General features: G+C 47.4%; 1 protein-coding gene across 1 annotated transcript in view; it reads right to left on the reverse strand.

Moving 5' to 3' along the window:
- Positions 1-6,628: 6,628 nt before the first annotated feature.
- DOK5 (docking protein 5) overlaps positions 6,629-27,807 on the reverse strand; it is a 125,631-nt gene continuing 104,452 nt past the window's right edge. The window contains exons 7-8 of the mRNA XM_084888453.1: positions 16,729-16,849; positions 6,629-7,099 (exon numbers count right to left, since the gene is read on the reverse strand). Of these exons, the coding sequence (XP_084744579.1) occupies positions 7,035-7,099; positions 16,729-16,849 (186 nt within the window). The 3' untranslated portion in view covers positions 6,629-7,034. The remainder of the gene's footprint in view (positions 7,100-16,728; positions 16,850-27,807) is intronic.

A 27,807-nucleotide genomic window follows, 5' to 3' on the forward strand; every position in this document is an offset into this window, starting at 1 on the left:
TAGTTTACCAAAAAAGCAAAGTTTTTGTTGTTTTTTTTAAATCTACTGCATTACAAATAAAACTATAACCACTTTGTTTTGTCACTCATACATGGTTATTGTTTTACTCTGATGAATTTTCAAATATGTTACATCTTTAGAAAAATCCATGAGAAAGACTCTAACTTACTCTAAATAACAGGTTTCTAAGCAGGTCACATCTTTGAACTGAATGAAGAAGTATAGAATTCTAAGGAATAATTGAATTCATGAAAATACTGGCAAATAACCAGGGTAAACAAAAAATGGGTACAGAACTAAATGAAGTGAAGATGATTATTGTTGTTATGACTCTGTTTAAAATACTGCTGATTTTTAAAACTTTTTTGTTTTCCAAACATAAGGAAAACTAAAAGCATCCATTCTACATTACTACCGTGTTTCCTTGAAAATAAGACATCCTCCGAAAATAAGACCTACTTACAGGTTTCCTTCTGAGTGAAATATAAGGCATTCCCCCGAAAATAAGCCCCCTCCCCCCCAGGCTAAACATGAGAGATTCGGTCCACTGATTCTAAAAGAAATGGAGTCACAAGAAATTCAGGAATTGGATTGTTATGATGATGTTCCAGAAGATTGTCATTGAATAAATGAGTAAATTCTTGATACTATAGGATTCACAGTTTGTCTGGTTTGTGTTGACAACTACCATACTACCGTACCGTATACAGGTAATAAATTTCCTTTATTTTCATTTAACGACAAATGTGTACCGTATTCTTCTTCATGCAAAAATAAGACATCCCCTGAAAATAAGACCTAGTGCATATTTGGGAGCAAAAATTAATATAAGACACTGTCTTATTTTCGGGGAAACAGGGTATCAATGACTCACTAATAAGGTTATAAGGACTGATACATTTGGGACATCCATTTCACTGTACTCCCAAGAGACAAAACTTTATAGACCAAAACTTACAATCAGGAGAATTTTGTTTATTGAAACACATTATTTATAGACTCTCTCCAACATGTTTAAAAGGACTTTACTTCATCAGAGGCCTAACCACAATGAATGTCTGTCTCTGACACTGGTTTCCATCTACCGCGGAGATTGAAGACATTTCAAGGATGAGAATACACTGGCCATAGGAACTGACTGCTATCCCAAGAAGTCAACAAGGCCTAGATTCTCACAAATTACTGCTGCTCAAACCCTGTTCTTCTAGCTCCTAATTGTTATTGACTAAATGTACATCAAATGATTTTATATTGTTATTATCCTCTTTCTGATTTGCTAATGGAAACAATATCTGTCTCCCCAGGCCCCTTCCTTACTACACATGAAAACTTGAATTTGGATACCTCCTAAATTTTCCGACCTACTAGACAATGACATTCTGATGATCAGTAACAAAAGTGTAGAGTCTTAACTCATCTGGCCAAACATAGCAAAGTACAAGTGACAGTGGATGAAGCATAAGTACAAGTGACCTGCTGGAAGAGGTATAGGGCACCTGTGCCTCCTGCAGGAAAACATATAATTAGCTTAATAAACAATTATGATAATGCATGCAAAGTGTTTTTTGGTTGGCTGGGTTTCTTATTCCCCTCAGTCTAGCACTATACACTTTCTATTCCTAAACGGTGTTACTGCTTTAATACCATTGCTTTTGTTCCTGGTTGTAAATATTATACTAGACTCATAATTCCAAAACTTAAGGCAAGAAGCAAAAGGACCCTGCTCATGATAGCTCAAAATTTAAAATTGATGCAGAATATTTTGTAACAAGGACATATAGGATCTCATGGTCTCCCATACACCTGCCATTTTTATTTTGAATAATCATAAAATTCCACCTTGAATGCCATTTAAGATTATGGTCTTGCCTCATCCCCAATGGTCCATTGTTCAGCAAGAGAAAACACAAACACTGATCATCGATGCATAATTTGTATTGATTTATGAACAAAAGGAGGGTGCATGAACGATAAAAGCTACATGCTAACCCGACTAGCTCAGATAACTCTGGTGTGGTGGCCTTGCAAACTCAGAGACCTTAAGTAACCATATAGGATGGTCTGAAATAAAAACACTAGTCATGTCCTAGTCTGGCATTTTCCTTGACAAAGGTCAATCTTTAAGTTAATAGAGTCTATGTACTGCGTATTTGCATTTATGATAACATATATTTGTATTTTCAAAGGAATGTTCCTTGTTTTGAACAATTCATGCATAGGCACCACTTTGTGCTCTGCAGAGATCAACAATGATCTTTGTTATTCAGTTCATTGTTGACTTGAAACTATCCTATATCCACCTATGAAGAAGTATGTGCCTATCATTTTACCATTTATCCAATCACAGAAGTTCCCACACTTTACTTTCTCCTCTCTCCCTAATCTATCACCCATGGATTTCATGTAACACACATAAGTCTGCACTTTTGATTGTAATGTATAAAATAAGATGCAAAATTGTCATTCTCAATAGCATTATCTCAACCCATTGAGATTTGCTCACCCACAATTATCAACACATTAGGTCAAATAAATGCACAAAACTTTTTCATAACTTTGAACATTCTTCACATTGATAAGAGAAAAGGTTCTTTGCAGAAAAAAGTAGAATTGGAGGTGAGGAATATGAAACACATTAGTATCTTAGGTCATTTTCTTAGTAGAGGACAGACAGCACATGCTTATTAATAGTGTCTCCCGTGTGATTTCTGACAAAACATCCCAATGTAAGATAAGAACACAGAGGCTTTTTCTGGGATATTAGGACATGTATTGTATTCAGGGTGGCACCATTGTCATGGCAACAGAGGGGATAAGGTCCAGGTCCCACAGCAATGAAGACATGGGTCTTCTTGATAACCAGTCCCTACAGCCCAAGGGGGCCCCAGCTCCTGACCTGGAGGAAATGGGATGCTAGGAGGGCTCTCAGGGGAGAAGCAGTGTGCCTTCTGGAACCCAGGTCCTATTGAATCCCAAGGGTGCTGGAGTATGGAGCAACTGGTCACCTATACTCACCTGCAGCCATCCTGCATGCTGGAGGAGGTATGGGGCACCTGTGCCTCCTGCAGGGGCATCGAGTTGAGGACCCCATCTGTCAAGTCCGGTCTGTTCTCCTGTGTGGAGCTCTGTAAAGACAGTTTACACCAGGGGAAAGCCTCAGAGCTGGTTCTGTGACTCCTGTGACTCTCCAATCCAGACACACACACACAGTGTGATCTACTTAGACCTCCACTGGTGAGGAAAAGGCATGACAGCCTGAGGGCCTAGGATTCCCATTGGCACAGATAAAAGACCCCTCTGGAAGCCCATCTCCAATTACCTGTCCTGCCCTACCCTGCTCTTGGGTGTGATCACAGCAGGACCTCCAGGTTATCTACTGCCCTGAAAGCTATTCCTGTCCTGGGATTCTCCTTTCACGTCCCTCTTCCCATCACATGAAGGGGAAGGGATGTCGGCTGCACAGGGATGGCACCCAGAGCAGGCTGGCCTGGTGTAAATGGGTCTGACCCAGGCCACCTTCTCTTACCTGAGGGGATCTTCTTGAAAATGGCCAGAGATGTCGGGCACGAGTGTTGAATAGTCTACAGAGTCTGGAACACCTCTCACTGCAGGGTCTCTGGGAACCAGAGCCCTGATAACTGGGAACACAGCAAGAGAACATGTTGAACTGTCAACTGTCTCTTGCCAAGTGAGTGGCAGTTGGGCAGTTGCTAGAAAGTGGGTGCCTGGTTACATGGATTCCAAGTTCTATTAGGAAGTGACATCACTTCCTGGGATTGCCCCCTGCCCCAGATCCCCTCACCTAATAACAGATATAGTTAGTCTTGTGGCCTGCTGACTGCTCACCCACTTTCTCCATGGAATATCTTCTCCATGGAATATCCAACAGTGTACACAGTGACACCAACACAACCTCTCCACAGCCCCTAGAAGGTCTGACTGCAGCCAGGGTCCCAGATTTGAGGAGACAGACCTAAGCTCAGACTCAACCCCTAGTTCCTACCTCCTCTTGATCCTGGATAAGTCACTGTTCCTGTCAGGGCCTGCCTCTCCCCTGCCTGCACAGTGGGTTATTGCAGCATTTGCTTCTTAGCGATGTTCAGGCTCATGAGGGGGAGTAGCTAGCACGTAGAAGGAGAACTGTCATAGGCAAAAGTGCCTTCAACCTTCTTTTAATTCCTATTGTCACCTCTTCTGTGTCTGCTTTTCTTCTACTCCCACACAAAATCATTGGATCTAGCTTGTGTGTGTGTGTTCGCGTGCGTGCACACTATTGCTAGGTTGTATTGTGTTGACAGAGCCCTGAATCACTGTGGTTTAAAGCAGCGAAGTCTAATTTCATAGCCAGGTGATTTCAGTGATCTGATGGATATAAATAGAGTTCCTGTCTTTTGGATTGTTTATCGTTTTTCTTATTGTAAGGGTGAGAGTAAGGACTTCCAAGCTCTTAGATGTCTGAGTAGAAATCAGAAGTTGCCATTTTATTTGACAATGGACTGTGGTGGACATGACTTCTATTCGCCCCTTTCTAACAGCTGCCAATTTCCACATCCAGGTGGTTCTGGAAAGTGTGGTTCAGGGCCCCAAAGTGGAGGTATGAGCACATCTAACTGGCTTAGCCACAATGATGATGGTTGCATGTGGACATGTGACTTCAGTGAGTTTAATAAAATTATTTCTATGAGTCACAAGAGAATTTTGTTTGCATATGTCTCTTGGCCTATTGAAAACATGCTTAAAGTCACTAATCATCCCAGAGATGAAAATCAAAACCACAATGAGGGTGCTAGCCGGTTTGGCTCAGTTGATAGAGTGTTGGCCTGAGGACTACAGTAAGGTCATGGGTTCTATTCCAGTCAAAGGCACATACCCAGGTTGGGGGATTGATGTCCAATAGGAGGCGTGCAGGAGGCAGCCAATCAATGATTCTCTCATCATTGATGCTTCTCTCTCTCTCTCTCTGAAAACAATAAAAAAATATATTTTTTTAAAAACACACTGAGATACTATCTCTCACACCTGTCTGAAAGGCTATCATCAACAAGTCAACAAAGGACAAATGATGGTGAGGACCTGGAAGAGAAGGAACTCTTGTGCACGGCTGGTGGGAACACAGACTGGTGCAGCCAAGGTGGAAAACAGTATGGAGTTTGTTTAGAAAATTAAAAAATAAGAACTCCTAGTTGACCCAGTAAGTCCACTTCCAGGAATATATTCCAAGAAATCAGAAACACCAATCAGAAATGATATATGCACCCCTATATTCATAGCAGCACAAAAGCTAAGATTTGGAAACAGCCTAAGTGCCCATCAGCAGATGAGTGGATTAAAAGACTGCAGTACATATGCACAATGGCATACTACACTGCTGTAAAAAGGAAAGAACTCTTACCATTCACAACAGCCAAGTTTTATCTCTGGGATCAGAGATAATCCATGTTAACATGTCCTGCTATTTCTCCTTTGCACAAGTTTATGACCTCGTCCCAAAAGATCTAGGGACCAAATTTCTACCATGTCTGCTAGCTCTGTGCCTAGGTGCCCAGGGCAGGAGTAGACACCCATTAGGTATCAATAAATGCCTGTGGATCAAAAGTGATCACTTAAATCCTTGATTGAGGGCAAGGACCTTGGGATTTCCCTCCACATTTTTCTCCAAGTGCCCAGAGATTCACATGGCATGCTCTGCCAATGCATTTGTCACTTGGTATTCACAGAGTTTGCTGTGTTGGTGCCTTTCTTCCCCTGTCTGGCCTGAGAGACAAAATCCCAGTGGATAGAATAGAGTGGATGCTGGCTTTACCCAATGGCATGCTGCTCTGAGGTGCTCCAGAACCACCTTCTGAGACACTGTTCAAGAAAACCCGACACCCAATCTTACTTACTGAGCAAGCTCGTTGCAGGGGTTGTAGTTTCTTAGTGATTCGTATCTGAGCAAGGAGCTTAGGGGGGACCCAAACCTTGCTGGAGGCTTAGCCTCATGATTTCCCTTTAGGCCGACAGTACTTAAGTCTTCTGGGCCCTAAGACCTTGATTCTGCCCTTGGAACATTGAGGGGAAAGAGTGATTCTTACCCAGGAGAAGTCAGATCCCTGCCCTGCGCTCTGTCCAGCCTGAGCACCCACAGGAATCAACTCCCGTGGGAAAGCCTGGGGGAGAGCGAGGCCTTCTCTTTAGAAGTGCATCCCCCCTGGGCCATGCAGCAGCCGCCCTGAATGGTCAGGGCAACCTTACTTCCTTGTGGAACTCTGCAGGTAAGGTCCTGGGAGACAGGTCCTGGAAGACAGGTCCTGGGCTCCAGCCAGCACAGCCCTGAGCTGCCCGGTGCTCAGACCAGTTTAACGAAGGAGAGTGATGCCCCACTGTGCTCAGGGTGAAGAATGAGCTTCTGTTTTGAAACGTGTGACGCAGGTACGTCAAACAAAATAATGGCTTCGAAAAAGGCAAGAGGGGCAATTGTGTGAGACACGTTCCCTCCAGGGCCATTTGAAAAGTTATTTCTTCACAGAGTAAATGAGAGTGAGCCGAAGCCCTGGTCTAAACTAACTGGCGACATAAAGAAATGCAGAGGCCAGTAGCTAACCAGACCAACCAGGTATGAGTAACCGAGGCATTGAGGACACACGGGTAACAAATGATGAAGGGCATTTTATTGTCAGTGCCAACCTTGACACAACTGAGACACAGAGGGGATCACAAGAACCATAAGGACTGAGAAGTGCAGGGGAGGGGTATCAACCATAGAAAATCACACGTGGCGCTGACTCCTTTCTGTCCGGCTGTAAAAGAAGTCAGTAACTGTAGAGCATGTTTCCATCACACTAAGGGGTTTTGATTTTTCTTTTTTTTTTTTTTTTACAAAAGAAAAGAATCAAAGGGAAAGAAAGAGAGAAAGAAAGACAAATATAGTATTGCAGTTTCCCAGTGACCACACGACTAGCCAGGATCCGGAGCTTCCTTCATCCTTCTCGCCACGGTCCCGCGACCTCCGGTGGATCCGTGCGGACGCCTCCACGTGTGTCACACACGTGCTGTCAGTGCTCGGGGCGGTAGGCGGGGAAGGTCTCTGTCCGATGAAGCTTCAGGGGACTGGCCACATCTTTTCCAAAAAGAATGTGAGAACAGCGGTTACATATGTGTCCAGAAAGCCCACCTCCAGATTAGCTAGCAACACGCTTTGATGGAAGAGAACTAACACAGTTCCCACTCACAGTGATTTGCAAATAAGACTCCAGGGAGATTATGTAATTAACATATCATTTGCATGTGGCCTTTGCAAGGGGCTATAATCAGATCACTGATTATTTCCCTCTGTTTTTCTTTTTCAGTAACTCACAGGGGATTTAGGAAAAACGAGACAGAGACGGAATCTAAGGACTGGAAACTTGACTAGGACACGCTTTGTAAACCTGACCAGAAATAAGACAAGTTTATGCTTATAATTAGGAAAACTTGCTGCAAAGCGGGACTTCTTAAAATCCATTTGGTCTTTATGATTTCAGGGTGAGGTCCCAACCAAGAGAGTAACGAAGTCAGGAAGACATGCAAGGCCCCGGTCCGCCCTCTGTGACCCGAGGGGGGGCAGACTTCTTCCACGCAGACCCAGGGGTTACAGCTTTAGATTTCACAGACTGTGCAGGGTCTCATGCAACTCTGCTGCCTGTGGTGAGAAAAAGCTGCAACTATCAGGGATCGAAGAAGTGGGCGTTGATGTTCCACACACCTCTGTTCCCCTAAACCAGTGGTTGGCAAACTGCGGCTCGAGAGCCACATGCGGTTTGCATCTCTGTTGACTAATTAGTTTGCCGACCACAGCCCCAAACAGAGATCTTCTGCAACGCCACCCCCCACCCACAGCCCCCAACAACCCCTAGTGTGCCAACAGCTGCAGAGAGAACTGGATTTTATAAAAAACGAGAGGTTGTACTGCCACCTGCTGGTTAAGGTTACCAGGAGCCAAGAAGTGGACACTGTGGGCAGGTAAAAGTAAACCTGAACAGAACAAGCCTGGCCTGGAGCAGGGCACTCCCGGGAGCCAGAGATAGGGGTCAAGAGAGAAGAGAGAAGAGAGAAGAGAGAAGAGAGAAGAGAGAAGAGAGAAGAGAGAAGAGAGAAGAGAGAAGAGAGAAGAGAGAGAGAGAAGAGAGAAGAGAGAAGAGAGAAGAGAGAGAGAGAGAGAGAGAGAGAGAGAGAGAGAGAGAGAAGAGAGAGAGAGGGAGAGGGAGAGAGAAAGAAGAAGGAGGAGGAGGAGGAGGAGGAGGAGGAGGAGGAGGAGGAGGAGGAGGAGAAGGAGGAGGAGGAGAGGGAGGAGGAGGAGGAGGAGAGAGACGAAGTTCCACGTTGCCCAGCGGGTCACGCTCAGAACCACGCTGTGTACAAGCACGGGGCCAAACAGGAACATTGCTGGAGCCCTGGGCCCTTGCTCATTCCCCGTTTATTCCATGACCACAAACAGCCCTGCCCCCGGCAGACCTCATGCCAAGCCTGTTTGTGCCTCCTCCTGACACGGCCCAGGTCTGCTGAGCGGTGAGGCCGCAACCCCCAAACAAGAAGGAAACAGATCAGGGAGGTGGTATCTGCAGGCCTCAAGTCTGCACTGGGAGAAAGAAATCACTGGGTAGCCCTGGCCCTAGGCAGCAAGGATTAGTACAGAACCCCTGAACGTCAGCACATCCTACACCCTCCTTCCAGCCTCCCCGCCATCATGAATGCGTATTCTATTTCCTCTGTCTACATGCTTACACACATGCAAGAGGAGATACACGGCTTTCATGAGTGTCACAAGTAAAAATCCAGGTCTGGCTTTGTAACTGGCTGGTAACATTTCCCACGGGAAGCAGCCAGCGTACAACAGCACTGATGCAACAGCCGAGTCCTCGCTCAGATGCAGGGCCTCTCTGTGCTCAGAGTCTGGAGGGCAGTGACCAATGGCATCCACCTGGGATCAAGCCAAACTGAACACACCTGCAGCCTCTGCCCAGGATTCCTGGGGTCCCTCCAGCTGCTTTGAACACAGCTCTTAGCTCAAAGCCAGGGAACGGATGGAAAGAGTTTCTCCATACTTCGTTCACGGATAGGTCGCAGGCTGGCACTGCCCTGTGCCTCACCTGGGCGCAGTCCTGTTCTCTGGCCTGCACAGGCCAGGAACATTTGGGTGTGCTTGCCACTGTTCACATCACTGGGGCTTCCCACGAAGGGGCTCACGTCACGTCCCTGCCCTGCTGGAAGACGGAGGTGATGCTGGCCTGGACTCTGCCCCCGCGCACAGCATGCCAGACCAGAGGACACGCAGCTGCCCTTGCAAAGGAGGCATGCAGGTCACCAGGGCCCGCCGCTCCCCCTCTGCCCTGCCACCTCTTGGTGTGGCCCCTGGTACCTACAGACAGGCAGGTTTCAAACCCTGGTTTCTTTGTCATCTCACGATTTCTCAAGTCCTACTCTATATCTTCTGTCTTAACTGTTGCACACAAGATGTCGGGGACCGAGCTAGAACTGATTGAAGCCCAACTTCTCCAAAGTAGCCACATACTCCAAGAACCTATGGTCCTTAAAACACATATGGACTTTAAATCACATGGTGGAGCCAATCCTGTGGAGGTGCTATTTCCATAGCATGCACATCCATGCGTGGGAAACACCCATGGTGGCAGAACTTCTACCCACAGACAAGGCCCCTGGTAAAAGAAGTAACCTGGGCTAGGTGTCAGAACCCTAGAGTTCAGGGCCACCCCCTCCACGAGCTAGTCATGTGATCATGAGCAACTACTTGAACTCCAGGCATCCCGGTTTCTGCCTTGATTGGAACAGTGACGGTAGTCCCGTGCTTGCCAACTCACTATTGCTTAACAGCACCCAGCTGTCTGCTAGCACCCCCTGCACCAGCCGCACTGTCCGCTTTTGGCTCTTTGGACCTCCAGTGGGTTTCTGCCACAGGGCCTTTGTACTTGCTGCTGTCACTAGGGAGCCTGATTCTTCCTCACCCCCAGTACGGCTGCCTCTTCTCAGACGTCAGGTCTTGGGGTAAATGCCTCAGCCTCATGTGAACACCTGATCTAAAGAGATCCCTTTATCATCACCCCTCCCCCAAAATCAACAGCTCCACTTCACTATTCTCTGTTACAAACACCTTCTTTCCAAAGTGACATGTGTCAAATTTCAAATTAAATCTAATTATTGGCAATGATCTTGTTTGGACTATAAGCTCTAGGAGGGTGGAAACATACTATCTAGTAGTCCCGGCGTAGCTCCACCACCTCGCTCAGTGCTTGGCACGAAGTAGTTGCTCAATAAACACTGACTAAATGAATGAGTGAGTGAATGAATGGACAGGTGAAAACCACAACTATTTACTAGATCAGGGATCTCGCACAGGTTAGTAACCCTTCTGATTTTCAAGTTCTTCCCTACGAATGGGAATAACATACTCTTGGGGGCTGTTTTAATGACGAAATTAGATCATGTGTCTTAAATGCTTCATGCAACACAGTAGGTCTTCAAGAAAAGGTTGCTTTCCTAAAGATACGCATGGAGTATGCCTTGTCTCCCTTGTAAGGAGCCCTTCACTAGTGGCATGTTAATGTTTGTTTATGGAAAAAAGGAAAGAGGGGGCTTCACGCTCAATAAATGCGCACACCTCTGCTTTGAACAAAACTAAACAGTCTTTACTGCAAGACATCGCAGAGCCTTAAAAATGTTGACCTGCATGCTGAATCCTGGGAAAGGGAATGAACACATAGCATGTCCCCCAAACTTATTGGGCAGCAATACTGCTAGCGGGGAGGGTGCAGATGTCATGGAACACAACTGGCAAAATCGAGTCTGGGGTTACTTTGTGAGATGCATTCCTAAAAGAATCTCCAGAAAGCAGTTTTTATGATACATCTCCTTGACCTGTTGATTCAGTATATTCCGAAACGTAGAGAAGAATTTCTACATGAACCCTGGAAAATGGGATGAGAAAGGGTGTTATAGTAGATTAAATACACCCCACTGTGTGAGGCATGCATCAGACAGTAATAATAAAGTGACAATTCCAGGCCAACCAGAAGGTGGCGCAGAAGGACTAGATTTAGGGAGGAAATGAAATATTTCTCAAATCAGATAAATTTCCCCCATAAGGGTTTGTATAATCTCCAAGATTACACCAGCCAGAGAAATTACAACATACAAATACCAGCAAAACAAGAAGGAACTATGTGTCACGCAATTTTACCATGTGGCACATACAGAGCCATGATGTCATTAATTTTTTCCAGGGGTTGAGGAAGGGAAGGAAGAAAGCAAATGGTATAGCTAGAAGATATATAAACTTATTCCATTTATTTTCCATGTAAATTATCACCCCTAATAACCAAGATAATTTTAGATAGTCTGTGAACTATATATGTATTTTTTAATTTTAGAGAGAGGAAGAGAGATTTGTTGTTCCACTTATCTATGCATTCATTAATTGATTCTTGCATGTGCCCTGACCCCAGGTAACCTGCAACGTTGGGGTATCAGGACAACACTCTAACCAACTGAGCTCCGTGGCCAGGGAAATGAGCAATATTTTTATAAAGGAACGAGTTACTGGTAAATTGTGTCCCTTACCACACAGGCCACTTGTTGACACTGTCTCAATGAACACCAGCAACTAAAGGGCATTCCACAAGGAAAATAAAAGGGTCAAATCCACACAGAACATACAGGTGAGGACTACCTCAGCAAACATGGGTACAAATTAAACAGCAGCATGAAACTCATTTACTCAAGTCCCTACATCAGTAGCTGAAGTGTGTGAAAACGGGTCATTGGATGAAAGAACCAATGCAAAACCCACAGCAGAAACACAGCTGTGAGGCAGTCCAGCACTGTCCTCAAGCACAGAAGCAACCAGAGAGCAGAAGCACTTTCGGGGAGTGCTGCTGGGCAGACAACACAGAGAAAGGTAAAAATCCTAATAAAAAGCTCTATGTTCAGTGAAAGCACTGTCTGCAGCAAAAAATGCAGACAGCAAAAGCTTTAATTATCGTCTTCAAAACCAGGACAAATTATCTCCAGAGCCCTGCAGCCCTGCAGTGGTGCCCACAGCGCCGGGCAAGCAGCGTCTCTGCCGGAGCCCAGACACTTACTCTCCTCTCTCCCCGGTGACTCCACCAGAGGCACAGCCACCCTTTTTCCAATGACTGTTTTATAAGCACTACCACTGTGCTCCTTCAAAGCGTCTGTTCCCAAGAACTTGAACCTGGTTTTACAGTAAGAGCTCATTCCTTCAGAGTGATGGGTGAAAGGATAATAAAACATAAACCTAACTTGACAGGAATGAAACCCAGACTTCACTGTGCCACGCTGGTTGGTTTGTGGCTTATATCTTAGATTAAAAAAAAAACAATGCCATGCCGAAACTGGTTTGGCTCGGTGGATAGAGCATGGGCCTGCGGACTGAAGGGTCCCAGGTTTGATTCCAGTCAAGGGCATCTACCCTGGTTGTGGGCACATCCTCAGTGGGGAGTGTGCAGGAGGCAGCTGATCTATGTTTCTCTCTCATCGATGTTTCTCTCTATCCCTCTCTCTTCCTCTCTGTAAAAAAAAAATCCATAAAATATATTTAAAAATAAATAAATAAATAAAAACAATGCCGGAAGAGTGCGTATTTCTCTCTTGGCTGTGACGGTTTGTATCTTCAGCTCCGTTCCACAGGGGACGCTGCCCCTTCTCCCGTCTTGGAATTGGTGCATTATGAGTCTTCGAGGGTCACCCCAGACCCGTCCGCTATGCGGGCCTCCCAACCACTATAGGCGGCTCTGTGCATGCAGACACATTTGCAAATTGTGTTGTTGTTGTTGTTGTTATAAAACTGTGACAGTGTGCTGCCAACCAGATGTATCCAGATGTGAACCCTGTCAGGGGTAGCCATAGATACCCTGGGCGCACATACGCCATATGCTTACAGCACCTAAAACATCCTCCTTTAATTTAAAAAGCTTTTAAAAACAGTATTATACATTCAGAGCCCTGAGAAGACCCTCCCCTGAGATGACTGTTCGGGAATGTGCACTGCGTTGGTGAAGGGCAGCTGGGTTAGTCAGAGATCGGAAAGTGAGCGTTCTCTTCATATGGCATTTCCTGTCCAGATTGTACTGAGGATTGCAGAACTCTGGGATACCGGCTAATAAATTCAGAAACTGCAACTTCTGGAAGCGCTCCCTCCCTCTCAGGGCATTTCTGCAGACAGGATGTGCTAGGGCCGTGGTCGGCAAACTCATTAGTCAACAGAGCCAAATACCAACAGTACAACTATTGAAATTTCTTTTGAGAGCCAAATTTTTAAAACTTAGACTTCTTCTAACACCAGTTCTTCAAAACAGACTCGCCCAGGCCGTGGTATTTTGAAAGAGCCACACTCGAGGAGCCAAAGAGCTGCATGCGGCTCGCGAGCCGCAGTTTGCTGATCATGGTTCTAGGGAAATGATTCATGCACGCTGTACCTCAGGAGGTAAGAAAATTCCTCAGTTTCCTCTCTCTGACGCCTACATCACGCTGGTTCTCCACTTTCTTTTGCATTCCAGACACCTGGACTCTCAAAAGGTGTTTCCTTTTTGTAAAGATTGTGTAGGTATATATAGAGTCAGGTTATACAGCCATTCAATAGGTTTATGTGAGTATAAGTCCATATGCTTTATCTTAATGCACATTGGAAAAATATAATTGTTGTAACAGCTTAAAGACCATGAAGTACACTTAAAACAGATGTATTTAAGTGGATGAGACTGAACAAAATGGAGTGACTAGTGTAAGTGGCACACACAAGGCAATGCTGTGATGATGTCATTCAGACACGGAGCGTCTCTGTGGATGACAGAGAACAGACGGCAGTTGTGCGTTTTGAGAGTCTCCCAGGTACCGGCTCTGCTAGTGATGGAGCCTAACGTCATTAAGACCAAACCGTACATCACACGGCTGCTCCGTGCCAGGGACGGGAGAACAAGTGGTGATGGTGAAGGGAGGCCCGCTCTCCCACCCCTGGGCACACTGCCTCCCCCAGGTGCTGGCCACCAGCCCAGAGGCCGCAATGGCACACGGAGCAGACACCGGTGAGGATATTAAGGAGAGCGAGTGCCCTGTCCCCGCCTGGGTCACCTCACCAGATGCCAGGCTAGTGAGGATTAAGCTGGGAGCCCTGGAGAGGGACCGGGAAGAGCTCCTGGAGAGGCATGGCCACGGGAGGTGGGGGGGGCGGCCAATGACCATGCCCGGGAGCCAGCATTGGGGCTGAGCCCACCGTTGCCCGAGGGCACTGCTCATTGTGAACTCAGGGGCCCCCAAGGGCCCCATCTGAGCAAGATGCCCTCTAGCACGTGCCCTCTGGGTTCTGGCCTCTCCTCCCCATCTCCTTCAGGGTCCCGCAGGCCTCCCTATTCACAAATTGCACATGCACAGCTGTTCCTACAGACCGTCCATAGAAAGCTGTTCTTACAGACCGTCTACAACAAGCTGTTCTTACAGACCATCCACAGAAAGCTGTTCTTATACACCGTCCACAGAAAGCTGTTCTTACAGACCATCTACAGAAAGCTGTTCTTACAGACTGTCCACAGAAAGCTGTTCTTGCAGACCAACCACAACAAGCTGTTCTTACAGACATCCACAGAAAGCTGTTCTTACAGACCGTCTACAACAAGCTGTTCTTACAGACCATCCACAGAAAGCTGTTCTTATACACCGTCCACAGAAAGCTGTTCTTACAGACCATCTACAGAAAGCTGTTCTTACAGACCATCCACAGAAAGCTGTTCTTACAGACCATCTACAGAAAGCTGTTCTTATACTCCGTCCACAGAAAGCTGTTCTTACAGACCATCCACAGAAAGCTGTTCTTATACACCGTCCACAGAAAGCTGTTCTTACAGACCATCTACAGAAAGCTATTCTTACAGACTGTCCACAGAAAGCTGTTCTTGCAGACCAACCACAACAAGCTGTTCTTACAGACATCCACAGAAAGCTGTTCTTACAGACCGTCTACAACAAGCTGTTCTTACAGACCATCCACAGAAAGCTGTTCTTATACACCGTCCACAGAAAGCTGTTCTTACAGACCATCCACAGAAAGCTGTTCTTACAGACCATCTACAGAAAGCTGTTCTTATACACCGTCCACAGAAAGCTGTTCTTACAGACCATCTACAGAAAGCTGTTCTTACAGACCGTCCACAGAAAGCTGTTCTTACAGACCAACCACAACAAGCTGTTCTTATAGACATCCACAGAAAGCTGTTCTTACAGACCATCTACAGAAAGCTGTTCTTACAGACCGTCCACAGAAAGCTGTTCTTACAGACCAACCACAACAAGCTGTTCTTATAGACATCCACAGAAAGCTGTTCTTACAGACCGTCTACAACAAGCTGTTCTTACAGACCATCCACAGAAAGCTGTTCTTATACACCGTCCACAGAAAGCTGTTCTTACAGACCATCTACAGAAAGCTGTTCTTACAGACCGTCCACAGAAAGCTGTTCTTACAGACTGTCCACAGAAAGCTGTTCTTACAGACAGTCCACAGAAAGCTGTTCTTACAGACCAACCACAACAAGCTGTTCTTACAGACCAACCACAGAAATCTGTTCTTACAGCTTGTCCACAGAAAGCTGTTCTTACAGACAGTCCACAGAAAGCTGTTCTTACAGACAGTCCACAGAAAGCTATTCTTACAGACCATCCACAGAAATCTGTTCTTACAGCCCATCCATAGAAAGCAGTTCTTACAGACCATCCACAGAAAGTTGTTCTTACAGACCATCCACAGGAAGGTGTTCCCACAGACCGTCCACAGAAAGCTGTTCTTACAGAGCAACCACAACAAGCTGTTCTGACAGATCATCCACAGAAAGCTGTTCTTACAGACCATCCACACAAAGCTGTTCTTACAGCCCGTCCACAGAAAGGTGTTCCCACAGAGCGTCCACAGAAAGCTGTTCTTACAGACCATCCACAGAAAGTTGTTCTTACAGCCCGTCCACAGAAAACTGTTCTTACAGCCCGTCCACAGAAAGCTGTTCTTACAGACTGTCCACACAAAGCTGTTCTTAGAGAGCGTCCACAGAAAGCTGCATCTGAGGAGGGAGAACACGCTGACGTGGGACTTCTAAGAGCTCCTGGGGGACCGTTCCGAACCAGGTTCTGAGACCCCGGCTTTGGAAGGGGGGCGTCTCAGGATCTGCTTAGAGGTGCAGCAGAGTCCGCATCCAGGATTCAGCCTCCAGCAGGCTCCTAAGCAGAAGGAGCCTGGGGGCTTGTTAACACACAAGGGATGGCCCCTGTCCTCAGAGTCCCTGACTCCTCAGGTCTGGGGAAGGGGGGATGGGGCTCAGAAATCTAAGCTTTCAGCGGGTTCCCCAGTAACGCAGGCTCTGTCTGTGCTCCACCCACTGGCCTGTTTCTGAGGCGTGGACCCCAGGCCTGCCCAGACCCCCTGTGCACATGCTCAGCCACAGCCTCCTGCTCAGTCTCTGCCTTGTAAACGACAGGTGCTGTGCCTTGGGAGTGAGGCCCTGATGGTCCGTGGCCCTGGGGGAAGGGGCTAACCAGCCTGGCACCCAGCAGCGAGCGGAGCCCCCTCTGCAGGGCTGCCGTGCTGGCACCCTCACCACAGCGGTCCTCCCGCCCGCACAGTCACCCACCCGCACACAGGCTCCCGCACACCAGCTCCCGCCACAGCTCTCATGCACAGGCTCCCGCACTCACCCTGCAGGCGGTAGAGCTGGCCCGTGCTGTGCTGCCGCGTGATGTGCTGCCAGTAGGCGCTGCGGGGCAGGGGCACCATGGTGCTCAGTGAGGCGGCCCGCTCGCTCATCTTCATCTGCAGCTGTCAAGGCAAGAACGGGGTGTCAGCGACGTGGCTGAGAGGAACCTGACCCTGTGGGAACACAGAGAGCTGACCTCCAGACCTCTGGAGGCGACTCACGTCTCCATCACTCAGCACCTGGTCAGCGCATACACATGCACATACACTGGATCACACTGGATGCGTGGCCACTAGGCATCAGGAGAAGGCAGATCTAGTCCATGAGAAGGGAGGCCTCCATGCTGTGTCCCTGCGCAGCGCTGCATCTGGAGAAACTCATCAGTGCTCACTGAGAGACCACAGGGCTGTGGAGCGCTCAGGGAGATGGACTCGCTTAGCATTTGCCAGCACAGACCAGGTGCAGGACCAGATGAGGATATTATTATTGTTACCCACTTGAAGATTTTTTTTAAAAGAAAACACCCTGCTTATCAGGAGCCATCAGCACAGTAGTTCCAGGTATATCTGTACTGCGAGGGAAGCCCTGGTCCTGGGTGCCAGAGGGAAGTCAGGCCCAGCAGTCGGGGGAAGGAAGGCTTACTTTTGCACAAATTTCAGGCATTGGGCCTCTGGTGTATGCATGTATAAAAGGCTAAGTGACTGTCTGATCTATGATGCACACTGACCACCAGGGGGCAGACGCTCAATGCAGGAGCTGCGGTGACTTGGCAGCAGTGGTTCTCTGGTGAGGAACCTGGAACCAGAGAGGAGGGAGCCCCATTCCTTGTAGAACCCAGTGATTCCAGCACCTTCGGCCGTGGGTTATGTTGTTGCTGGGGCACTGTCTGTCCTGAATCAGGTTTACCGCACACTTGTGTTTCCGTTCCACACCCTGTACAACAGCAACATTGCAAAGTGCCTTCTCGCACTCCGGGACCCCTCGGGGGATGTTAGAGAACTGATTTCAACCCAATCTCCACAGTCAGTCCAAGGGACACCACCTGCCAGGGGGACCCCGCTCACTCTGCAGATGAGTTGCCTTTTGAGCCATGGCACCACCCCAAGTGCACCACCCTGAGGAGGGCCGGTGGGAGTTTTGCTGCAGTGCGTGTCCAGCCTGTCTCACCCAGCCCTGCCCTGCCAGCCACCACCTGGAACTGCTGGCATTAGTCCCTGCACCGGAGCCAGCACCATGAGCTGGAAGACCCAAGTGTGAGCTTCCTTTTTCTCCCCCCACCACCCCCCTGACTTCGAGCCATGGTGCCACCCAGGAATTCTAATTAATTTTTTTCTGTGCAGGAATCAGTGCACCGGACCACTAATGAAGAGGTAATATTTAATAGAATAAGAAATGTAATATAGGAAGAACACTTGGGAAAGTGCCACCACTTAGAATTACTCACGCCCTGACCTCGGGGGGGTGTGCAGCCCAGCGCTCTGGCTGTGTTTTCAGAAAGCTTGTTTAGGAGGAAGTGGCAACAACATCATGTTCCTTACGAGGCCTGCACTCTATTTCTCCTCAGCCCTTTGAACAAACAGCTCATTTTATGAAAGGCTCATTCTGTCTTTAGAGGAAAATGATGCAAAAATTTATTTCATTCAAAAATGTCTGAGTTCTCAAGGGTGAGGAGCCTCAGGAAGTGATCTGCTGACAAGAGTTGGACCCTAAGTTTTAGGACTCCCTAGTTTGGGGCAAACAACCAATATAGAAACAGACACACCACACGAGCCACTGCCTTCAGAACCTCGGCTGAGTCCCCTCAGCCTACAGCCTCCTCCTTCCCCGGCCTCCCTAACATCCTTTCGTGGCTCCTAGCACCTCAGGCTCCCAGCCAAAGCTTCCTAGAATGGGGTCCTCCGATCCTGCTACCCCTCCAGTCTCATGGCCCAAAACACATCCAGGGCCAGCCAGCTTCTGCACCGTGGCACTCACTTTCATGCCTACTGAAAATGCTCCTCCCCAAGCCCGAGAGCCGTCCCCACTGATCACCTGGCTCCACCCACCTCCCGTTGGGGTCAGCTCAGGGAGCACCTCCCCTGGATGCTTTCCTGACATCTCTCCTCCTTTGATGGCATCAGCCGCTCCTAGCAGACCCCACAGTGACCTGTTCTTACTCTGACCACTGTCTTGTGATGGCGCTACACCAGCCTGCATCCTACTACAGGCCATGAGCTCCTGGCAGGCGGGGACCATACCTCTACTCTGTGTGTCCCCAGCACCTATTGAGGGCATATCAGGACGCTTTAACCACCTGGGCTACCCAGCCAGAGCTGACTGACTGGGTTTTGAAGGCACAAAGATCGCTGTGTAGCAGGCAGGGAACGTGACCAGGGTCGGAGACTCTAGCTCCTGTTTAGGTTTTTCTCCATGAGCTGTGACAGGGGACCCATCCGCCCTTCTTTGGCCTCAAAGTCTTCTTACTCACAGTGCCTCCCTTCTAATGAGACAGGTAATTAAACTAAGCAAATAAAAGTGATCAGATCAGCATAAATAGGATCGCTGTCCTGATCCACGCTACAGCATGTGTGAATCGAAAGCATGATGCTGAGTGAGGAAGCGACACACAAAAGGCCACATGTGTGTGATTCCATGTACAGAAATGTTCAAAGGGCAAATCCAGGGAGAGAGGCTAAATCAGAAGCTGCCTAAGGCAGGGGACAGTGAAATGGAACGGGTTTCTCTTTGGGGTGATGACATGCTCTGGAATAGACTGTGGGGGTGCTTTCATCACTCTGAATATAGGCCAACGCTCTAACCACTGAACATACCAGCTAGGGCGTCACATTTACACTTGAATGACAACTGACCAAAGCACGGTCCCCATCATTATCACCATTAACAATGCTGACAGAGCCTTTCTAAGATGTCCCCATCCACAGAGGGGGGAGTGCTGATCACCAATAAAAAAAATCCTAATGAGCACGTGCAGAGCTTGAGTGAGACAAGGAAAACAAGCGTGCACCACCCATCACGTGCCACGCATCGCTGGTCCCTGTCCTCCACACCTGGCCTGGCTGACGCTATGGATTGGAGACCAGGGCTCCAGAGCCGTGTGGAGTCCCAGCCGCAGCACCAGACACATTGTCCTCTGGAACCCAACTGGTTCTGCGGCAGAGACTGTGTTTTTGGAAGCCGATCAGCAAGACAGGATGTAATGGTTTGCCGCTGCAGTCAATCCCGAGCACCATATGGTGCGTTCACAATGTGGGTCTGGATCCATTCGGGAGCGAGCATCCATCATCGCAACACAGCAATGCCTCAAGACCTAATTCCAGCCCCTGATTCCAACTTCCACAGGCTGCTCCTTCAAAGTGACTAAAGGGGTGGGGAGGGGGGTGGTCTCTGCCACAGCAACTTTGCATATGCAAATCATATCGTCATTTCCCATCCACTCAACCTGCTGAACAAGCACATGGTCCATGCAGCGGTTGCCAACGCGTGGTCCGCAGACCCCTTATGGTCCATGAGGTCCGAAAGATTGGCGACCGCTGGAGCTATGAATCAAAGCTACACCCACGCCTGGATGTCTGCTCAACCTGGGAGACTTCCAAAGCTCACCCATGTCTGAGAGTCCTCACAGAGAGTATATACAAACCAACCTACTCGCTATGGGGTCTATGGGTCGGTAGAGTACAAAATGTGGGCGAGGGTGAGTCAGATTCCAATCTCACGACTTCCAGGGCCACACTTTGAGAACCACTGTCCTATGTCACTTATCTCCTTTGGACCCATCGTTCTGGGAATAAAGGTTCCCACTATGGTAAGAGCCCAAACTTGGCCAAAAATTGGGTTCAAGCCTGAAATCTGACACGAATAGCTGCAGGACTCTAGGCTCGTTATTTAACCTTCTCCTCTACTTCTTAATATCTTGTCAGAAGAGAGAGAGAGAGAGAGAGAGAGAGAGAGAGAGAGAGAGAGAGAAACTAGTTCCTAATTGGCAACCAATTCCAAGAACAGATCTGAGTCATGGGGGGAGAGGGGGTTTCATCAATATTAGCAACATTTACAATGAGCCCATATCCATCAAATCAGTGTCTTCACAAGAATGTCTGAGCAGGGTTCTAATGGAATATTCACGTTTTCTTTTTTAAACCTAAATATTTGAAATTGGACTTTACTTTTGAATTGAGGGCAGAAGTTTAAAAAAGTTTTCAGGCAAAACAGAACAAAATATCCACACATCAAGTCGAATAAACAAATATGCTTAGAGACTATATGAGTCACGTGATTCCAGGTGGTATGCAATGTATTCAGTGAACAGGCATGAATGAAGCTCTTCCTGAGCAACTATAGAAACAGAAGAAAATCCAAGAAACTGCAGAGCCCCTGGAACAACCCCCCCACCCCCAACTGGGGATTTAACTTCCTTCAAGTGGCTCTCTTTGGATCTGGTAGCATTTTGCCTGGAGGGAGGGAGGGAGGTCCACATTTTTGTGGCATTTATTATCCATTTTTTTGACATGTAATAAATTGTATTCCTTCTTTCTTAGTATCAATATATCTTTACCGTGTTCAGGAAATGCAGAAAGAATATAAGATAAATTAGAAATAAGCCCTGTACCTATCACCTAGGATAGTGGTCGGCAAACTCACTAGTCAACAGAACCAAATATCAACAGTAGAACGGCCCAGGCCTGTGGAAGAGCCACACTCAAGGGGCCAAAGAGTCACATGTGGCTCGCGAGCTGCAGTTTGCCGACCACGGACCTAGGAAAAGCAAAGAGAACTTTTAACAAATTAATATACTAGTATTTCCTTCCAATCTTTTTTAAGATGTGCAAACACAATGTGTATTTTATAAAAAACTGCATGATGTATACACTCTCTAAGCCCTACTCTGTTTCATTTAATACATGACGAACATGACATACCTAATGTTCCTAAATTCTGCCCTCTCCTACCCCGTCACCGTCACCGTCACCGTCATGTCTGTATCGTAGGGCCTCCTCTGGCTATGCTGGACTTTCCTCATCCATTTCCCTAACCATTTACAATTTACCAAGTGAGATCATGGAATTAAATTCGGAACAAATCTCCTTCATCACATGTTTTTCCAGCTAGCTATGATTTTTATTCTGGGGCTCACTCTATCAACAACTATTCCAATAGTAGGTTTTTTTTTTTAAAGAATTGCTAAACTTAAATTAATTTACACATCAAATCGTTTTTTTAGACTGACTCAAAAATTACTATTAAATTCGACTGCATCAGACAAGGGGATGAGCTGGTAATTTCATTTTCATTCTTAAAGTAATCTTCCCTTCACAGTGCTGTGCATGTGTACAGCACACTGATTTGTGGACAGTGAGAAGGAGGCAGGTCTGTGACGGGATGGAAAACAATCACACACTGTAGTTCTCCGGGCCCTTCCCTGAGGGCCCTTCCCTGAGCCCTGACTTCGTGGGCTGCTCCAGGAGACACTAGAAAAGGCAGACCAGGGAGTTTATAGGAGAGGAGAAAAGTGTTTTCAATGAAGTTAAACCTCACTGAGAACTCTAACCAATAGAAGTACTCAAAATATCACATGATTAGTAAATGCATTTGTACCAAATCTTAAAATATTTGCACAAAATCCAGACCCAAAGTCTTCCTTAAAAGAAAACAGTAGCATAGACAATAGCTCCTAAGAAGATAGAAAATTAAGGGTGTGTTTGTGGACCACACAATCTGAGGAATCTATGCTTCCGAGGGTTATCAAAAACCCAGGTAAAGTGCTAGCAAGAAGATCTCGTAGGGTCAGGAGCTGGGAGTAATTTATGCCAGAACTATGCTCCCTGCACTTGGGGGTCCTTGCCGCCTGATGAAGCAGGCTGCCTGGATCAATACACACCGCTCACAATGCTAACTGCCGCGCTAAGGGGCAGGAGCCAATTCCTGGCACAGCCAGGCTGCTGTCCTGGACAGAGCTTTGTACTTGTCCTGGGGCAGCGCTGGGGTGAGGAGGGAGTCAGTCCCAAGTGCAGGAACTCCGCTGGCAGCTCTGCACCTGCCTGGGTCCCTGCCAGTGCACCCTGCATGTGAGAGGAGGAAGGACTTCCTTTCTCCCTGAGAGCTTCCCAGGTCTCTGCCTCCCTAACCGCAGGAAACCTGTGCACACACCCTGCTGAACACTGCACAGCCCGGTCAGCGGCCCACAGAACCAGCTGGGGCGGGGATCCGGCTGCACTGACACTGCTCTGGGCACCAGGTGGTACTGGGTGCTAGGTGGAAGCCCACTGTGACTTGTGTGCACAGAAAGGGCACCGAGGCTCGGGGTCCCAGGCTGTGTGCTCTTTAGCCCCGTTCCCTTTCTCCCAGGGACCCAGGCACCAGGTCTCAGTCACTTTAGAGCCATGGTTCTCAGAGCGCGGCCCCGGACCAGGGACATCAGATTCACTTGAGAGTTTATTAGACATGCAAATTCCAATGCTCTGCCCAGGCCTGCTCGGACACTGGCGTGGGCCCAGCGATGATGGAAACCCAAAGTCCCTGAGTGTCCCTGTCCCATTCCCTCCCCCATCACCCCTACCCAGCCCACTTAGGCCCTGGGCGCCCCTTGTTCTCCCTCCGATTCGGTTCCCACTGAGTCCAAGTCCTGGGCTTTACGTCCCTGTCCTGGCTCCTCACTTACTAATTCTAAGCCATGGGGCCTCCGTCTCCCCCTCTATCAAACGGAACTAATAATACTGCCAATAAAATGAAAAGTGTTCCAGTATTTTGGAAGGCAATGTAGCGACACCTCTTGAATTTTTTTTTAAAAGTACCCCCTTTAATTCAGCAAGCCTACTCCTGAGTTCTGAAAATCCAGTTAAATAAGTTTTTAGAAACTCAATTAAATAGACAGTATATTAAGGCACATGTGTCTGTCTATTGAAGTACTGTTTATTAGTGGCAAAGAATTCTGATATTCCCACAGATAGGCTTAATAAATTAATGTTCCATTGAGACTCAGGAATATCACACGCAGCTATGAAAAAGGATGAAGAAGACCAAGGTTGGCAGACTTTTCTGTCAAGATAAGAAGTGGCTTTGCAGGCTGTGCAGACCCTTTGGCCAACTAACCAACTCTTTTGTTCCACTGTGACAGTAGCCATAGCAATATGTCAACGAGTGGGCGTGAGTGTGTTCCAACTTTACTTAGAAAGCACACGTGACCTTAACTATTTCCACTGGACATTGACTACCGAGTGAGAAAACCTGGGGTTAGTTTTTAACGTGCAGAACGATCAGACTTTGTAAAACCAAAAATGACCCTCAAATACCCATCTTGTGTATGTGTCCATGTGTGTTTGTCTGTAGCCATGTGTACGGCATGTAGATACCTTTCTACACAGAGGAAAACCTGGGAAGAAAAGTGTAAACTTCTTGATAAGATTTAGGAGTCACTGAAAAGGGGAAATGAGGAAAACCACATGGGAACAAATAATGAAAAGAAAAATCAAGTATAACCATCACCGATATGGTCATATTTTTGCAGTCAGTTATATTTTACATACATGCATCTATGTAAAAATAAATTACACAGGATTCAAAACCCAACCTCTACCTCCAAGGAGAGCTGTGAAAAAGTAAACGAAATAAAGCATGCAGACGCTCAGCACAGGCCAGATGGAGCTGCTAGCTCCAACTTTAATTATCCCTCAATTAGTCTAAGCCTCCTAGCGTGGTGTTCTGCTCACGGATCCCTAACAGCCCTGCCTTCCCCTCCCCCTGAAATGAATTCTGCCCTCGGGTCTTGGGCACATTTGTTCACGGATTCCATCCATTTGTGTGCTCTGGGCATCATCTCTAAGCCACATGCTGCGCCCGGGGCTGGAAATGTAGAAATGAATCAGACACAGCTTCCCTCATTCCAGAACGAACAGTGGATGGCAGAGAACTGGTCCACACCAGCTTCAGTCACGTTGCTACCTGCCTCCACGGTGGTGCTCCCTCCCGACAAAAGGGCAGACCCTCTTCTCAGCAGAGTGCTCCTTCCCAGAAGTGCAGAAGACTCACTGCACGTGCTCACAGACCTAGTGCCTGGTGATTCCTGGCAGAGTAGGCCCTTTATAAAAAGCAGTGGAACGGCCCTAGCTGGTTTTGCTCAGTGGTTAGAGCATTGGCCTGCGGACTGAAGGATCTCGGGTTTGATTCTGGTCAAGGGCATATGCCTGGGTTGTGGGCTCGATACCTGGTAGGGGGCATGCAGGAGGCAGCTGATCAATGATATTCTCTCATCATTGATGTTTCTATCTCTCTCTCCCTTCCTCTCTGAAATCAATAAAAATATATATTTTTTAAAAAGCAGTCGAATGACAATCCCTGATGGATGGGTTGAGTGACTTGTCTGAATAAGTGAACCATGAAGTGACTGAGAACCCTCTGTCACTACAAGTCCATGATGATGACAGCTCAGGTGATTTGTCATCAGTAGGTGCCAGGCAAGGTGTCCAGATATGACTTGCTTTATGCCACCTGACATAGCATGTGCCGATATAACCCCCTATACAGAGGGAGACAAATACCAAGGGTGGCAAGGGCGGTGAAGATATTTGCCCAAGGACACTGGGCTGGTGATGATGCCCAGGCAGGCCGAAGGCCAGGCACTTCCTCTGAGACTTGAAGTTCACGTCATGATCCTGTGTGCTTTTCAGAGGAAGTACTGAGTGTATTATAAAGACCTCAAAGGATGAGCTTGTGTCCTGGTCATAATGACAGAAGACACCCGGATTTTATGTCCAAAGCTTAGAGAAATGACAGCTGGCCAAGTATCTGGGCTGTAAGGAGATAGGAACCCTGGGCACCTTGAGGAACAGAATCGACCAGTGATTGGGTCACAGGCTTCTAGATCTCGTGGCTCCAGGGCCTTCTCTCCTGTGGACACTGACTACCTGCCACACGTGGTCTTTTTTGGCTTCCTAAGGAAAACCTTTCTCGTGGGCTGCCTGATCCTGACTCCAGCTCTGTGCCACATTTGGCATGAAACACCCAAAGCGCTCTTTCCTTTCTCCAACTCCTCTCTGTATGCTGACATTCACAGGAAAAGCAATGGGTATTGTCATGAAAATGCTACCAAGATATCACAGAATATTACTGAACTCTTGAGGAACTACAGTGAGCAGAGGCTTACTTCCTGAACGGGCACCCCGGAGAAAACACGCAGCCAGGAGGTGAGCAGGACTCTGGCTGGAACAACGCCTCCATTGTGGCTGTGGCTTCGAGGAAGCAGACTGCTTGTGAAATCAGCCATTTGGGGCCAAATCTCCAAATGCAGCATTTTGCTGAGTACCAGATGCACTCGAATGGTTATTTTCATGGAGATGGAAAGTGATTTGCATCTATTTATTCAGAGCCATCTGAACTCCCAGCCACTCGCATAAAACACAACCACTGCTCCCTTTGCTTCTGGTAACTTTTTATAGCTCCTGCTCAGGAGATCTTCCCCCACCTGCACATGGAGGCTGACCCCACAGGGACTGTTTCCCATGGCCTCATGAAGCTAACATGCCTGGAGCCTGGGCATGGTGGGCATTGGAAGGGAACTGCAGTTAGTATTCCAGCTTCATTGTTCTTTTTCTCTATGCTCACAAAATTATATAACTTATTCTGTTTGTTCATTCCACAAACCTTTGGAAAGTCCTGTGTCTATCTAGCCTTGAGTTTCATACAGACATGGGGGGTGGGAGGAAGGGGGAGAGACCTGGCCCCACCCCTGCAGGCTCAGCCACTCAGAGGTCAGCTTTTGCAGCAAATGCAAAGGCTAAGACCTTCTATGGGCAGATTGAACCTTTCAACTCAATGGCTCACACTCATTAAGAGCAGATGTTTTGGGACAGGATGCCATGCATGCGCCAGAGCTGAGACCAATGGGTGGGGTCCTGTTACCTGTCCTGTGCTTACTCTGGGCACAAGCTCAGAGCGAGTGGGGCTGGTGGGCACGGTGCCCCTGGCCCCAGAGATGGCTGCAGAGCAGATACAGCTGGCTCTGCCTGTGCGTGGTTTTAAGATCCTGCAGCAGCCCCACCCAGCAGGCGGGGCCTCAGCTCAGTGGCCAGTGCTGTCATGCCTGTATAAACACCACCAGTGTCATAAGAAAACAGCAAACAAGGGCACTCATCCCAGGCACCTAAATTCCTACTGCTACCTGTTTACATCTTATTGCTGCAAGGTGAGTCTCTTTCCCCTGCCCGCGCCCCCCTTTCCCCCCAAGCCAGCGGTGTTGTTAAGACAACAAGAAATGACAAGATCTATGAAACACTGAAGAGCATTCATCATCTCAAAATGGTAGTGGCTGCTCCACTTTAATTCAAGCAATGTTAACAGATATTCCTATTTAAGGGGTAGAAATCTGCATTCTGTGTGAAACCTTCCATGTTAATCACTGGGAACTAATTTAATTTTATAAAAATATCATCTGTGTCAATGCTTTGCAGATCAAAAAACAAAACAAAACAAAAAAATGGTCTGCATAAGCCTGCTAACTCCTACCCTCTAATCTCTGTCATCTGCCTCGATTTCCCTGGTCTGGCCAATGAAGATGTCTCCCAGAGCTTCCTTGCTGACTGGAGGTGAGTCAATAGATAGCTCTTCCCTCCCTATTGCTACTCACAAAGTCACAAAATGAGGGAGAATTTGCATTTCACACTTAGACAGGTCAATGGACCCTTGGGTAGGGACCTAGTAAGAGGTCAGTTTCCAATTTCAAAGAAACAATTGATTGGATCTGCCCTGAATGTTGAAACTTCCAAAGCTGGTGACAGTCATCCATGTTGGCACCACCTCTGGTACTCTTCCCAGTTCTGCTTTCTAGTGGTCAGATTCTGGTCACGCACAACACTTCAATATCCTGGGAAAAGAGCCATACAAGGCAAAGCATGTGTCTGCTGGGCAACCAAAAGCTGAACCCCCCTATTCGATTATGCCAATGGCTTCTCTAAAAATGACTGATTCTAGTTAAAACCACAAGTGGCTTCTAATTTCACTTATAGGGACTTGGGGTTATTGCTTTTGCCTCTGGTAAACTCCTTTGAGAAAAAGTAAGTTCACATGGCTCAGAGGGGAGAGACTGATTAAATAA

Source organism: Pipistrellus hanaki, assembly GCF_964339955.1.
Source record: "Pipistrellus hanaki genome assembly, chromosome: 6".
In the NCBI taxonomy this organism is placed as follows: domain Eukaryota; kingdom Metazoa; phylum Chordata; class Mammalia; order Chiroptera; family Vespertilionidae; genus Pipistrellus; species Pipistrellus hanaki.